Source organism: Hevea brasiliensis, chromosome 8 (genome assembly GCF_030052815.1).
Source record: "Hevea brasiliensis isolate MT/VB/25A 57/8 chromosome 8, ASM3005281v1, whole genome shotgun sequence".
Lineage (NCBI taxonomy): Eukaryota > Viridiplantae > Streptophyta > Magnoliopsida > Malpighiales > Euphorbiaceae > Hevea > Hevea brasiliensis.
Window position 1 is genome coordinate 98,175,445 of NC_079500.1, and position 15,805 is coordinate 98,191,249.

At 26.6% G+C, this 15,805-nt stretch overlaps 3 protein-coding genes across 3 annotated transcripts; all 3 read right to left on the reverse strand.

Annotated features, from left to right (window-relative positions):
* Positions 1 to 2,968: 2,968 nt before the first annotated feature.
* Positions 2,969 to 5,446, reverse strand: LOC110644954 (7-deoxyloganetic acid glucosyltransferase). The gene is given in 3 exon segments (XM_058151795.1): positions 2,969 to 4,211; positions 4,214 to 4,741; positions 4,835 to 5,446. Coding segments are annotated over 3 exon segments (1,434 nt in total). The 5' UTR covers positions 5,316 to 5,446; the 3' UTR covers positions 2,969 to 3,786.
* Positions 5,447 to 9,645: 4,199 nt separating this feature from the next.
* On the reverse strand, positions 9,646 to 11,388 carry LOC131182376 (7-deoxyloganetic acid glucosyltransferase-like). Its single transcript, XM_058151796.1, has 2 exons — positions 10,735 to 11,388; positions 9,646 to 10,641 (listed from the first exon to the last, which is right to left on the reverse strand). Exons 1-2 carry the CDS (start codon positions 11,213 to 11,215, stop codon positions 9,686 to 9,688), a joined length of 1,437 nt encoding a protein of 478 aa, XP_058007779.1. The 5' UTR covers positions 11,216 to 11,388; the 3' UTR covers positions 9,646 to 9,685.
* A 2,607-nt stretch (positions 11,389 to 13,995) lies between these two features.
* Positions 13,996 to 15,805, reverse strand: LOC131182377 (7-deoxyloganetic acid glucosyltransferase-like). The gene is made up of 2 exons (XM_058151797.1): positions 15,213 to 15,805; positions 13,996 to 15,115 (listed from the first exon to the last, which is right to left on the reverse strand). Exons 1-2 carry the CDS (start codon positions 15,703 to 15,705, stop codon positions 14,142 to 14,144), a joined length of 1,467 nt encoding a protein of 488 aa, XP_058007780.1. The 5' UTR covers positions 15,706 to 15,805; the 3' UTR covers positions 13,996 to 14,141.

The following is a 15,805-nucleotide window of genomic DNA, read 5'->3' on the forward strand; positions in this document are numbered from 1 at the left end:
AGAAGTCAGCAACTTTGAATGTGTGGAATAGGAAAAATTATGATGGTTATGGGACATGAAAATTCATCATAATTAATGATTATAATAAATTTATTATATATAATAACTATAATGAAATTATTGTATGCATATATATTTCATTAAATAAAAATTTATAGGACAGGGATTCAAGTTTGAAAATCTCATAAAATTAATAATGGTATATTTTTATAATTAGTAGTTTGATTTTTTTTAATAATTAAATTTTATATAATAATTTATTATAAAAATTACTTAAAATACAAAATTCAAAAATTTTATATTCATAATAACAAATTTATTTATATTAGTGGAAAATAATTTTGATATATTAAAATTTTGCAAAATAATAAATTAAAAAAGTTATATAACTTTTACATATAAAAGATTATAAAATTAAAATTAATTTAACAATTTAAATTAATATACTAATAAAATAAATTATTCACATTAATTCTTCAAAATTATAAGTTGATAAATAAACCTTTATTTTCTTTGAAATTGTCAAATGTTAATAATTGTTAATTATTTTATATTAATATAATATAAATTAAATATGTTTGAAAAATCTTTATATTCATATTTATATAATAATTTTAAAATATTTTAATTTATATATTTAAAAATAATTCTTAACAATATTTTCAATAATAATAGATTTTCACGACATGATAAAAAAAATTAATAAACTCTTTATCACATGATAATGAGTGCAAGCAGTGTAGAGTTCCAACTTGAATTGTGAAGTTTTGATTGAGTTTAAATTCCAACTGAGACCCAATAAAATTTCTTTCCAAATGGACTAAATGGCAAGAGCTTTGAAGTAAGCGATGAGCTCACCTGCATTAATATATATATAAATTTTGATAATATTTAATTTAATGAAAGTTTAATATAATAATAATAATAATAAATAGATTATATAAAAAAAATAATATTTTTATTATAAAAGAATTAATACCAGAAAAAAATCCTATAATTTTATCAAGTTAGTCTTATTTATTTCACGGCATGATAAGGATTGCAAGTGATGGAAAGTTTGGCTTATTCAGATTTACAAGTTCTTTGTGCTCATTTTCCTCGTTAAGTTCAATGTATCTTTAGACTCCATTCATTTTAAATTTAAAATATAATATATAATGAAACTTATATGAATAGATAAAAATTAAATATTTATAAATTAAATCGTAATGAAAGCATAATATTACTGTTGGGTCTTGTTATCATGTGACCGGTGATGGATATAATATTTAAATTTAGGAGAATTAATGATAGATGAAAAGTATTTTATATTTAAATTTAAAGACATAAATATAAAAATTAAATTTATAAGATATTTAACTTAATTTATGGACAATGAAAATTTTAAAGTATTAAATTTTTTGTTAAAGTAAATATAAGTTATTAAAACGTTTAGTAAAAAATAGTTTATATATATATTTATTATTAAAATTCTTAAAAATATATTAAATGAAAGTGTCATGATAAAATACTTAGTTAAAAATTAAAATATCTTATAAATACTAAAATAAAAATTGATTCTCATTTTTTTTCCAACTTATAAGCTTAAAAAATATTATAAATAAATAGATAAACTTATTTTTAAAATATATAAATTGATTTAACCAGTTTAAATACTAAGAAAAATATCATTTAATTGTTTTCTAACGTGTTTAATCTATTCACAGTTTATATAAGGTATGAATTTTTTATTTTAATTGAATCAATAAAAAACTTATTAATTTTTTTAGAATGTGAGTTATTTATTTTTTTATTTAGTTAAATTAATAAATAAATATAATTATTTTAAATTTTTATAAAAAAATTTTTAAATTAAAATTAATTAAAAATATGCTCACATTCAACCTACATCCCACTAAAAATTAAAATTTTAGGGCTGCCAGCTTCCTTGGATCCTTCCTTGCATGCTATGCAAAGATTTACTTTCTATAAAAGAAAAGAAAAAAAAATAATAATACTGCTTGTCTCGACAATTCCATAATGTTTATTTATTTTTTATTTTTTAAGTTTAAGATTGATGATTAATAAAAATTGACTCTTACTATAGAAAAAAGATACTAATCCTAGTTAAAAGTAAGGTGAAAGAAAAAAAAAATAAAGAAAGAATGTAAAATAATTTTTATTTTTTCTTATTATTTATTTTTACTAAACCGAAGAGAGAATTAAAAAGTTAAATAGAAGTAAATTTTATTTTATAATAAAATTACAAAATTGTTCTTTTATTTAAGTTCTCTTAATTTATAATAAATAGGATATCTTTATTTTACACTCTTTATTTTACTTTCCCTTTGAAATAATTTTTCTAACATAGTGTAAGATTGCATATTTTGTAAAGTAATATAATAATATAATATTTTAATTCATAAATTTATACCACATTTACAATTTGTATTCTATTTCTATAAATTATAATTTTATATTTTATTTTTAAACTTCAAAATTTGAAGTTATTAGAGATTCTTGTTCAAGATATTTATAATAACATAAATAGTACAAATTATAAGTTAATTAACCAGTTGCAAATAACAACACAAAAAGAAAATTGTTGCAATAATGTTTAATTAAAAACTCTCAAAATTAGTAAACAATTATGGTACTCAAAATTAGTAATCAATTATGGTATTTGTTGTTATTAACGATGAATTTTTTTTGATAAATTATTTGCTGATAGTGATAGATTACTTTTTATAAATTTTTATTTTTTAAAATTAATTAATTAAATTAACAATATGAATTATTATCTGTGTACAATGAAATTTTCTACTATTAATCCATTGTTAATAGCAACTAAACTAGCTATAATTTAATTAGCAACCGTACAATGAAAAAAATCTATTGCAAATTCGCTTTATTTAATTTTTTTTTTAGCTTATTTATTTATTTACTGTATCAAAATTTATACTTGGAACAAGAAATATTATCTTAAAAAAATATAAAGGTTTTTGTTTTTAATAATAAGCAAGCTTTCATTAAAGAACAAAGAATTCAAAACATCGCAAGAAACAAGAGAAGCAACAGAACTAGACACATCCCCGATCCACACTTGCTCTCCTCCTTCATCAGACTGAAATTTAGCCAACGTATGAGCAACAGAGTTTGCAGAGGGGCGAACATAAGACCACAAATAGCTATCTAGTAGTTGAACAAGGTCCAAACAATCAAGTAGAACGTTACCCATGCCATTTTGACGACAGTATTTGAAGTGCAGCAACACAATGATTCTCAAACAATCAGATTCAACAATTAAGCTTATGAAACTGTCAGGTTTTTGGCTCATGAACCTAACCCAGCTACCATCTCAACAAGTAATTGAAGAAAAAGAAGAACAGAAGAGGAGAGATTATAAGAAAAGAGGAAGAGAAGATCAAAGAAGAAGACAGAAGCAAAGAAGGAGAGGAAGAGAGAGTCGAAAGAGAGAGAGAATGAGATTCTTGTATTCATTCATTTGGTTAACTTTACTTGTACTGTATCTCTATTTTATGAAAAAATCTTCCTTACTATATATTTAAATATGAAGAAATATTTACTAGATATACTAAAATTCTAAAATTATTCTTTTTACTTAAATTCTCTTGAAAATATATAGAATAAAATTATAAATTCGTGATAAACTTTTCTCTCTTAATTTTTTCCTCTTTCAGATAATACTTTATTTTTCTTATTTTTTTTTATTTTTCTTTTCATCTAAACAAGAGTAAAGAAAATAATAAATAAAAAAATATTCTTTATTGTGACAAGTTATCCTTGTCATTTCTCGCTGGCATATGCCTTCTTGTTCATCAACCTTATGTCCTCGATCAGACGGTTCAGACAACAAGAAGAAGATCCATCTTCTGATACGCTCTTACTTGCTAACTCTTGCATCCTAGCCGTTGACTTTACATACTCCTCCCTCCTATCCACCATCAGATCATTCACCATCTTCTCCACAACCCTTCTATCACATACATCCTTCATGTCCAATCCCAGCTTCCAAATCTCACTCACATACCTGCTATTCACTTGCTGATCACCAAAGTAAGGCCAGCAAATCATAGGCACACCAGCCGCTATGCTCTCCAAAGTAGAGTTCCATCCACTGTGTGTCAAGAACCCACCAATTGCCTTATGTGCCAAAACCTCTTCCTGGGGTGCCCATTTGACGATGTATCCTTTTTCCTTTTCTCCTCCTGAAGCTCCTCAGGAATTTCTCCAAGATTGTCACCATCTTGGTTAATAACAGATTCAGGCCTTATAACCCATAAGAACTTCTTCTTGCTATTAACAAGACCGTACCAGAATTCCATGAGCTGGTCTCTTGTCATAATTGTGGAGCTACCAAAGCTTACATAGAGTACAGATTGCGATGGCTGGTTATCCAGCCATGTGATGCAGGTCCCGTCAACTTTCCAGAGACTGTTCGAGGATGAATACAATTCTTGCTTTCCGATGCTTCTTAGTTTTGTTTTCAGATGCTCATGGAGAGGTCCAATTGTGTAGATTTTAGGATAGCGAGTGCGTATTTGGGAAAGTATTGGTCCTTCTAGCTCTTCAAAGGTGTTGATGATAAGTGCTTGGGATTTTCGTATCTCGTTGGTGATGAAGAAGAGATTAGGGTCTGATATGTCGCTAACTTGACGGAAACCTGCTGGAAGATCTCGGCATCGGAGAAACGTTTCCATTCCTGGTACTTTTGTGATCAACCTGTCCATGTCTTCTTTTCCTTTCAGTTTCAAGAGATTGGACCCGTAAGTAATACAATTGAATGGAATAAAGAGATCATTAAGAAAAGAATGACATATAATGGTAGGAATACCTTTAATAGGAAGTTGATGGGCTGCAACAACGTCAGGAATAGAAAAGAAAGTCCAGAAGGAGCAAGCACTGACGCAATGCATCTGAATAGCAGGAATTCCAATCTCAACGGCGACATCATGGACAAATCCCAACACCGCATCTCCTATGATATAGTTAACTGTTGGTTTACTCTCAATCACCATCCTCTTAAAAATTGGCTTGCTCTTCACCGATAACTTTCTCAACCGCTCAGTCCATTGAGGATCGTCTGGCCGACAAACTGGTATGGTTTTGAATTGGAATCCATGATATTTGGAGAAACGAGCTTCAACATCCGTATTACGAACGAGACGTTCATGTACATACGGGAAATTTATGAAGGTAATCTTAAAGCCATCAAGGCTCAAAAGCTCTGCTAGCTTGAGCGTGGCGTTTACATGTCCTTGGCCTTGGGCAGGAAAGATGAGTATATGAGGAGAAGGAATGGACCCTTGTTCCATTTTTTTCAAGTTTTAGCTGCAGATAAGAAGTTTAACAGGCAATTAATGAAGAGAAGATAAAATTAGAAACTCCAATCGAATCCCAACCAAATAAAGAAAAGAAAAGAGTGTTTCTTGTTGTCAAACCAAATCGACTTGAAGTTAGCAACTTTGAATGTGTGGAATAGGAAAAATTATGATGGTTATGGGACATGAAAATTCATCATAATTAATGATTATAATAAATTTATTATATATAATAACTATAATTAAATTATTGTATGCATATATATTTTATTAAATAAAAATTTATAGGACAGGGATTTAAGTTTAAAAATCTCATAAAATTAATAATGGTATATTTTTATAATTAGTAGTTTGATTTTTTTAATAATTAAATTTTATATAATAATTTATTATAAAAATTACTTAAAATACAAAATTCAAAAATTTTATATTCATAATAACAAATTTATTTATATTAGTGGAAAATAATTTTGATATATTAAAATTTTGCAAAATAATAAATTAAAAAAGTTATATAACTTTTACATATAAAAGATTATAAAATTAAAATTAATTTAACAATTTAAATTAATATACTAATAAAATAAATTATTCACATTAATTCTTCAAAATTATAAGTTGATAAATAAACCTTTATTTTCTTTGAAATTGTCAAATGTTAATAATTGTTAATTATTTTATATTAATATAATATAAATTAAATATGTTTGAAAAATCTTTATATTCATATTTATATAATAATTTTAAAATATTTTAATTTATATATTTAAAAATAATTCTTAACAATATTTTCAATAATAATAGATTTTCACGACATGATAAAAAAAATTAATAAACTCTTTATCACATGATAATGAGTGCAAGCAGTGTAGAGTTCCAACTTGAATTGTGAAGTTTTGATTGAGTTTAAATTCCAACTGAGACCCAATAAAATTTCTTTCCAAATGGACTAAATGGCAAGAGCTTTGAGTTTGAAGGATGCGAGACAAATGATCCTTTCATGTGAGGTAAGTGATGAGCTCACCTACATTATATATATATATATATATATATATATATATATATTTTAATGCAGGTAAACTCATCAACTCATCATAAACTCATCAACTCATCACTTACCTCATATATATATATATATTGTAAACTCATCAACTCATCACTTACCTCATATTTACAATATATATATATATGAGGTAAGTGATGAGTTGATGAGTTTACCTGCATTAAAAATATATATATATATATATATATATATATATATATATATATATATATATATATATTTTTTTTTTAATGTAGGGGAGCTCATCACTTACCTCATATATATATATATATATATTTTAATATTTTAATGCAGGTGAGATCATCACTTACCTCACGTGAGTATATATATATATATATATATATATATATATATATATATATATATATATATATAAATTTAAATTTGGATAATATTTAATTTAATGAAAGTTTAATATAATAATAATAATTAATAAATTATATAATAAAAATAATATTTTTATTGTAAAAGAATTAATATCAGAAAAAATCCTATAATTTTATCAAGTTAGTCTTATTTATTTCGCGGCATGATAAGGATTGCAAGTGATGGAAAGTTTGGCTTATTCAGATTTACAAGTTCTTTGTGCTCATTTTCCTCGTTAAGTTCTATGAATCTTTATACTTGATTCATTTTAAATTTAAAATATAATATATAATAAAATTTATGTAAATAGATAAAAATTAAATATTTATATCTTAAATCATAATAAAAGCATAATATTACTGTTGGGTCTTGTTATCATGCGATTAGTGATGGATATAACATTTAAATTTAGGAGAATTAACGATAAATGAAAAGTATTTTATATTTAAATTTAAAGGCATAAATATAAAAATTAAATTTATAAGGTATTTGACTTAACTTATAAAAATTAACTTACAGATAATGAAAATTTTAAATTATCAAATCTTTGGTTAAAGTAAATATAAGTTATTAATACGTTTGATAAAAAATAGTTTATAAATATATTTATTATTAAAATTATTAAAAAGATATTAAATAAAAGTATCATGATAAGATACCTGGTTAAAATTAAAATATCTTATAAGCACTAAAATAAAAAATTGATTCTCATTTTTTTTCCAACTTATAAGCTTAAAAAATATTATAAATAAATAGATAAACTTATTTTTAAAATATATAAATTGATTTAACCAGTTTAAATACTAAGAAAAACATCATTTAATTGTTTTCTAACGTGTTTAATCTATTCACAGTTTATATAAGGTATGAATTTTTTATTTTAATTGAATCAATAAAAAACTTATTAATTTTTTTAGAATGTGAGTTATTTATTTTTTTATTTAGTTAAATTAATAAATAAATATAATTATTTTAAATTTTTATAAAAAAATTTTTAAATTAAAATTAATTAAAAATATGCTCACATTCAACCTACACCCCACTAAAAATTAAAATTTTAGGGCTGCCAGCTTCCTTGGATCCTTCCTTGCATGCTATGCAAAGATTTACTTTCTATAAAAGAAAAGAAAAGAAAAATAATAATACTGCTTGTCTCGACAATTCCATAATGTTTATTTATTTTTTATTTTTTAAGTTTAAGATTGATGATTAATAAAAATTGACTCTTACTATAGAAAAAAGATACTAATCCTAGTTAAAAGTAAGGTGAAAGAAAAAAAAAATAAAGAAAGAATGTAAAATAATTTTTATTTTTTCTTATTATTTATTTTTACTAAACCGAAGAGAGAATTAAAAAGTTAAATAGAAGTAAATTTTATTTTATAATAAAATTACAAAATTGTTCTTTTATTTAAGTTCTCTTAATTTATAATAAATAGGATATCTTTATTTTACACTCTTTATTTTACTTTCCCTTTGAAATAATTTTTCTAACATAGTGTAAGATTGCATATTTTGTAAAGTAATATAATAATATAATATTTTAATTCATAATTTTATACCACATTTACAATTTGTATTCTATTTCTATAAATTATAATTTTACATTTTATTTTTAAACTTCAAAATTTGAAGTTATTAGAGATTCTTGTTCAAGATATTTATAATAACATAAATAGTACAAATTATAAGTTAATTAACCAGTTGCAAATAACAACACAAAAAGAAAATTGTTGCAATAATGTTTAATTAAAAACTCTCAAAATTAGTAACCAATTATGGTACTCAAAATTAGTAATCAATTATGGTATTTGTTGTTATTAACGATGATTTTTTTTTTGATAAATTATTTGCTGATAGTGATAGATTACTTTTTATAAATTTTTATTTTTTAAAATTAATTAATTAAATTAACAATATGAATTATTATCTGTGTACAATGAAATTTTCTACTATTAATCCATTGTTAATAGCAACTAAACTAGCTATAATTTAATTAGCAACCGTACAATGAAAAAAATCTATTGCAAATTCGCTTTATTTAATTTTTTTTTAGCTTATTTATTTATTTACTGTATCAAAATTTATACTTGGAACAAGAAATATTATCTTAAAAAAATATAAAGGTTTTTGTTTTTAATAATAAGCAAGCTTTCATTAAAGAACAAAGAATTCAAAACATCGCAAGAAACAAGAGAAGCAACAGAACTAGACACATCCCCGATCCACACTTGCTCTCCTCCTTCATCAGACTGAAATTTAGCCAACGTATGAGCAACAGAGTTTGCAGAGGGGCGAACATAAGACCACAAATAGCTATCTAGTAGTTGAACAAGGTCCAAACAATCAAGTAGAACGTTACCCATGCCATTTTGACGACAGTATTTGAAGTGCAGCAACACAATGATTCTCAAACAATCAGATTCAACAATTAAGCTTATGAAACTGTCAGGTTTTTGGCTCATGAACCTAACCCAGCTACCATCTCAACAAGTAATTGAAGAAAAAGAAGAACAGAAGAGGAGAGATTATAAGAAAAGAGGAAGAGAAGATCAAAGAAGAAGACAGAAGCAAAGAAGGAGAGGAAGAGAGAGTCGAAAGAGAGAGAGAATGAGATTCTTGTATTCATTCATTTGGTTAACTTTACTTGTACTGTATCTCTATTTTATGAAAAAATCTTCCTTACTATATATTTAAATATGAAGAAATATTTACTAGACATACTAAAATTCTAAAATTATTCTTTTTACTTAAATTCTCTTGAAAATATATAGAATAAAATTATAAATTCGTGATAAACTTTTCTCTCTTAATTTTTTCCTCTTTCAGATAATACTTTATTTTTCTTATTTTTTTTTATTTTTCTTTTCATCTAAACAAGAGTAAAGAAAATAATAAATAAAAAAATATTCTTTATTGTGACAAGTTATCCTTGTCATTTGTCGCTGGCATATGCCTTCTTGTTCATCAACCTTATGTCCTCGATCAGACGGTTCAGACAACAAGAAGAAGATCCATCTTCTGATACGCTCTTACTTGCTAACTCTTGCATCCTAGCCGTTGACTTTACATACTCCTCCCTCCTATCCACCATCAGATCATTCACCATCTTCTCCACAACCCTTCTATCACATACATCCTTCATGTCCAATCCCAGCTTCCAAATCTCACTCACATACCTGCTATTCACTTGCTGATCACCAAAGTAAGGCCAGCAAATCATAGGCACACCAGCCGCTATGCTCTCCAAAGTAGAGTTCCATCCACTGTGTGTCAAGAACCCACCAATTGCCTTATGTGCCAAAACCTCTTCCTGGGGTGCCCATTTGACAACGTATCCCCTTTCCTTTTCTCCCTCCTGAAGCTCCTCAGGAATTTCTCCAAGATTGTCACCATCTTGGTTAATAACAGATTCAGGCCTTATAACCCATAAGAACTTCTTCTTGCTATTAACAAGACCGTACCAGAATTCCATGAGCTGGTCTCTTGTCATAATTGTGGAGCTACCAAAGCTTACATAGAGTACAGATTGCGATGGCTGGTTATCCAGCCATGTGATGCAGGTCCCGTCAACTTTCCAGAGACTGTTCGAGGATGAATACAATTCTTGCTTTCCGATGCTTCTTAGTTTTGTTTTCAGATGCTCATGGAGAGGTCCAATTGTGTAGATTTTAGGATAGCGAGTGCGTATTTGGGAAAGTATTGGTCCTTCTAGCTCTTCAAAGGTGTTGATGATAAGTGCTTGGGATTTTCGTATCTCGTTGGTGATGAAGAAGAGATTAGGGTCTGATATGTCGCTAACTTGACGGAAACCTGCTGGAAGATCTCGGCATCGGAGAAACGTTTCCATTCCTGGTACTTTTGTGATCAACCTGTCCATGTCTTCTTTTCCTTTCAGTTTCAAGAGATTGGACCCGTAAGTAATACAATTGAATGGAATAAAGAGATCATTAAGAAAAGAATGACATATAATGGTAGGAATACCTTTAATAGGAAGTTGATGGGCTGCAACAACGTCAGGAATAGAAAAGAAAGTCCAGAAGGAGCAAGCACTGACGCAATGCATCTGAATAGCAGGAATTCCAATCTCAACGGCGACATCATGGACAAATCCCAACACCGCATCTCCTATGATATAGTTAACTGTTGGTTTACTCTCAATCACCATCCTCTTAAAAATTGGCTTGCTCTTCACCGATAACTTTCTCAACCGCTCAGTCCATTGAGGATCGTCTGGCCGACAAACTGGTATGGTTTTGAATTGGAATCCATGATATTTGGAGAAACGAGCTTCAACATCCGTATTACGAACGAGACGTTCATGTACATACGGGAAATTTATGAAGGTAATCTTAAAGCCATCAAGGCTCAAAAGCTCTGCTAGCTTGAGCGTGGCGTTTACATGTCCTTGGCCTTGGGCAGGAAAGATGAGTATATGAGGAGAAGGAATGGACCCTTGTTCCATTTTTTTCAAGTTTTAGCTGCAGATAAGAAGTTTAACAGGCAATTAATGAAGAGAAGATAAAATTAGAAACTCCAATCGAATCCCAACCAAATAAAGAAAAGAACAGAGTGTTTCTTGTTGTCAAACCAAACCGACTAGAAGTTAGCAACTTTGAATGTGTGGAATAGGAAAAATTATGATGGTTATGGGACATGAAAATTCATCATAACTAATGATTATAATAAATTTATTATATATAATAACTATAATGAAATTATTGTATGCATATATATTTTATTAAATAAAAATTTATAGGACAGGGATTTAAGTTTAAAAATCTCATAAAATTAATAATGGTATATTTTTATAATTAGTAGTTTGATTTTTTTAATAATTAAATTTTATATAATAATTTATTATAAAAATTACTTAAAATACAAAATTCAAAAATTTTATATTCATAATAAAAAATTTATTTATATTAGTGGAAAATAATTTTGATATATTAAAATTTTGCAAAATAATAAATGAAAAAAGTTATATAACTTTTACATATAAAAGATTATAAAATTAAAATTAATTTAACAATTTAAATTAATATACTAATAAAATAAATTATTCACATTAATTCTTCAAAATTATAAGTTGATAAATAAACCTTTATTTTCTTTGAAATTGTCAAATGTTAATAATTGTTAATTATTTTATATTAATATAATATAAATTAAATATGTTTGAAAAATCTTTATATTCATATTTATATAATAATTTTAAAATATTTTAATTTATATATTTAAAAATAATTCTTAACAATATTTTCAATAATAATAGATTTTCACGACATGATAAAAAAAAATTAATAAACTCTTTATCACATGATAATGAGTGCAAACAGTGTAGAGTTCCAACTTGAATTGTGAAGTTTTGATTGAGTTTAAATTCCAACTGAGACCCAATAAAATTTCTTTCCAAATGGACTAAATGGCAAGAGCTTTGAGTTTGAAGGATGCGAGACAAATGATTCTTTCCTTGATCATGACTACTAACTACTCATGTGAGGTAAGTGATGAGCTCACCTACATTATATATATATATATATATATATATATATATATATATATATATATATATATATATATATATATATATATATATATATTTTTTTTTTTTTAATGCAGGTAAACTCATCAACTCATCACTTACCACATATATATATATTGTAAACTCATCAACTCATCACTTACCTCATATTTACAATATATATATATATGAGGTAAGTGATGAGTTGATGAGTTTACCTGCATTAAAATATATATATATATATATATATATATATATATATATTAATGCAGGGGAGCTCATCACTTACCTCATATATATATATATATATATTTTAATATTTTAATGCAGGTGAGCTCGTCACTTACCTTACGTGAGTATATATATATATAAATTTAAATTTTGATAATATTTAATTTAATGAAAGTTTAATATAATAATAATAATTAATAAATTATATAATAAAAATAATATTTTTATTGTAAAAGAATTAATATCAGAAAAAATCCTATAATTTTATCAAGTTAGTCTTATTTATTTCGCGGCATGATAAGGATTGCAAGTGATGGAAAGTTTGGCTTATTCAGATTTACAAGTTCTTTGTGCTCATTTTCCTCGTTAAGTTCTATGAATCTTTATACTTGATTCATTTTAAATTTAAAATATAATATATAATAAAATTTATGTAAATAGATAAAAGTTAAATATTTATATCTTAAATCATAATAAAAGCATAATATTACTGTTGGGTCTTGTTATCATGCGATTAGTGATGGATATAACATTTAAATTTAGGAGAATTAATGATAAATAAAAAGTATTTTATATTTAAATTTAAAGGCATAAACATAAAAATTAAATTTATAAGGTAGTTGACTTAACTTATAAAAATTTACTTACAGATAATGAAAATTTTAAATTATCAAATCTTTGGTTAAAGGAAATATAATTTATTAATACGTTTGATAAAAAATAATTTATAAATATATTTATTATTAAAATTGTTAAAAAAATATTAAATGAAAGTATCGTGATAAAATACTTGGTTAAAATTAAAATATCTTATAAGCACTAAAATAAAAAATTAATTCTCATTTTTTTTCCCAATTTATAAACTTAAAAAATATTATAAATAAATAGATAAGCTTATTTTTAAAATATATAAATTGATTTAACCAACTTAAATACTAAGAAAAACATCATTTTAATTGTTTTCTAATGTGTTTAATCTATTCACAATTTATATAAGGTATTAATTTTTTATTTTAATTGAATCAATAAAAAACTTATTAATTTTTTTTGAATGTGAGTTCTTTATTTTTTTATTTAATTAAATTAATAAATAAATATAATTATTTTAAATTTTTGTAAAAAAAATTTCAAATTAAGATTAATTAAAAATATGCTCACATTCAACCTACACCCCACTAAAAATTAAAATTTTAGGGCTGCCAGCTTCCTTGGATCCTTTATTACATGCTATGCAAAGATTTACTTTCTATAAAAGAAAAGAAAAAAATAATAATAATACTGCTTGTCTCGACAATTCCATAATGTTTATTTATTTTTTATTTTTTAAGTTTAAGATTGATGATTAATAAAAATTGACTCTTACTATAGAAAAAAGATACTAATCCTAGTTAAAAGTAAGGTGAAAGAAAAAAAAATAAAGAAAGAATGTAAAATAATTTTTATTTTTTCTTATTATTTATTTTTACTAAACCGAAGAGAGAATAAAAAAGTTAAAAAGAAGTAAAATTTATTTTATAATAAAATTACAAAATTATTCTTTTATTTAAGTTCTCTTAATTTATAATAAATAGGATTACCACACTTACGTTTGTTATGGAGAAAATGATGCATACATTTGCATCTATACATCACTTAATTATGACAAGTTATCCTTGTAAGTATCACTACCATGTGCCTTCATGTTCATCAACCTTATATCCTCGATCAGACGGTTCAGACAAGAAGAAGAAGATCCACCTTCTGATACACTTTTTCTTGCTAACTCTGCCATCCTAGCTGTTGATTTCACAAACTCCTCCCTCTTATCCACCATTAGATCATTCACCATCTTCTCCACAACCCCTCTATCACACACATCGTTCATGTCCAATCCCAGCTTCCAAACCTCAGTCACAAACCTGCCATTCACTTGCTGATCAGCAAAGTAAGGCCAGCAAATCATTGGCACACCAGCCACTATGCTCTCCAAAGTTGAGTTCCATCCACAGTGTGTCAAGAACCCACCAATTGCCTTGTGTGCCAAAACCTCTTCCTGGGGTGCCCATTTGACGATGTATCCTTTTTCCTTTTCTCCCTCCTGAAGCTGCTCAGGAATTTCTCCAAGATTATCACCATCTTGGTTAATAACACATTCAGGCCTTATAACCCACAAGAACTTCTTTTTGCTATTAACAAGACCGTGCCAGAATTCCATGAGCTGCTGTCTAGTCATAATTGTAATGCTACCAAAGCTTACATAGAGTACAGATTGCGATGGCTGGTTATCCAGCCATGTGATGCAGGTCCTGTCAACTTCCCAAAGACTGGTCGAGGATGAATACGACTCTTGCTTTTCGATGCTTCTTAGTTTTGTTTTCAGATGCTTGTGGAGAGGTCCGATTGTGTAGATTTTAGGGTAGCGAATGCGTATTTGGGAAAGTATTGGTCCTTCTAGCTCTTCAAAGGTGTTGATGATGAGTGCTTGGGATTGTCGTATCTCTTTGGTGATGACGAAGAGATTAGGGTCTGATATGTGGCTAACTTGGCAAAAACCTCCTGGAAGATCTCGGCATCGGAGAAACGTTTCCATTCCAGGTACTTTTGTGATCAACCTGTCCATGTCTTCTTTTCCTTTCAGTTTCAGGAGATTGGACTCGTTAGTAATACAATTGAATGGAATAAAGAGATCATTAAGAGAAGGATGATATGTATATAATAGTAGGAATACCTTTGATAGGAAGTTGATGAGCAGCAACAACGTCAGGAATAGAAAAGAAAGTCCAGAAGGAGCAAGCACTGATGCAGTGCATCTGAATAGTAGGAATCCCAACCTCAACAGCAACATCATAGACAAATCCCATCACCCCATCTCCTATGATATAGTTAACTGCTGGGTTACTCTCAATCACCATCTTCTTGAAAATTGGCTTGCTCTTCACTTCCATTTCCTGAAATAACTTTCTCACCCAGTCGGCCGGTCGAGGATCTTCTGCCTCACAACCTTGTATGGTTTTGAATTGGAATCCATAATATTTGGAAAAACGAGCTTCAACATCTGTGTGACGAACTAGACGTTCATGGATATTCTGGAAATTTATGAAGGTAATCTTAAAGCCAGCAAGGCATAAAAGCTCTGCAAGCTTGAGTAAGGAGTTCACATGGCCTTGGCCTGGGGCAGGAAAGATGAGTATATGGGGAGAAAGAATTGGCCCTTGTTCCATTTTTCAAGAACTGAAAACACCAATCGAATCCCAATAGAAAAGAAAAGAAAAGATTTTTTTTTTCTTAAAAGCAGAAAGATTTTTTTTTTTTTTTTTAACG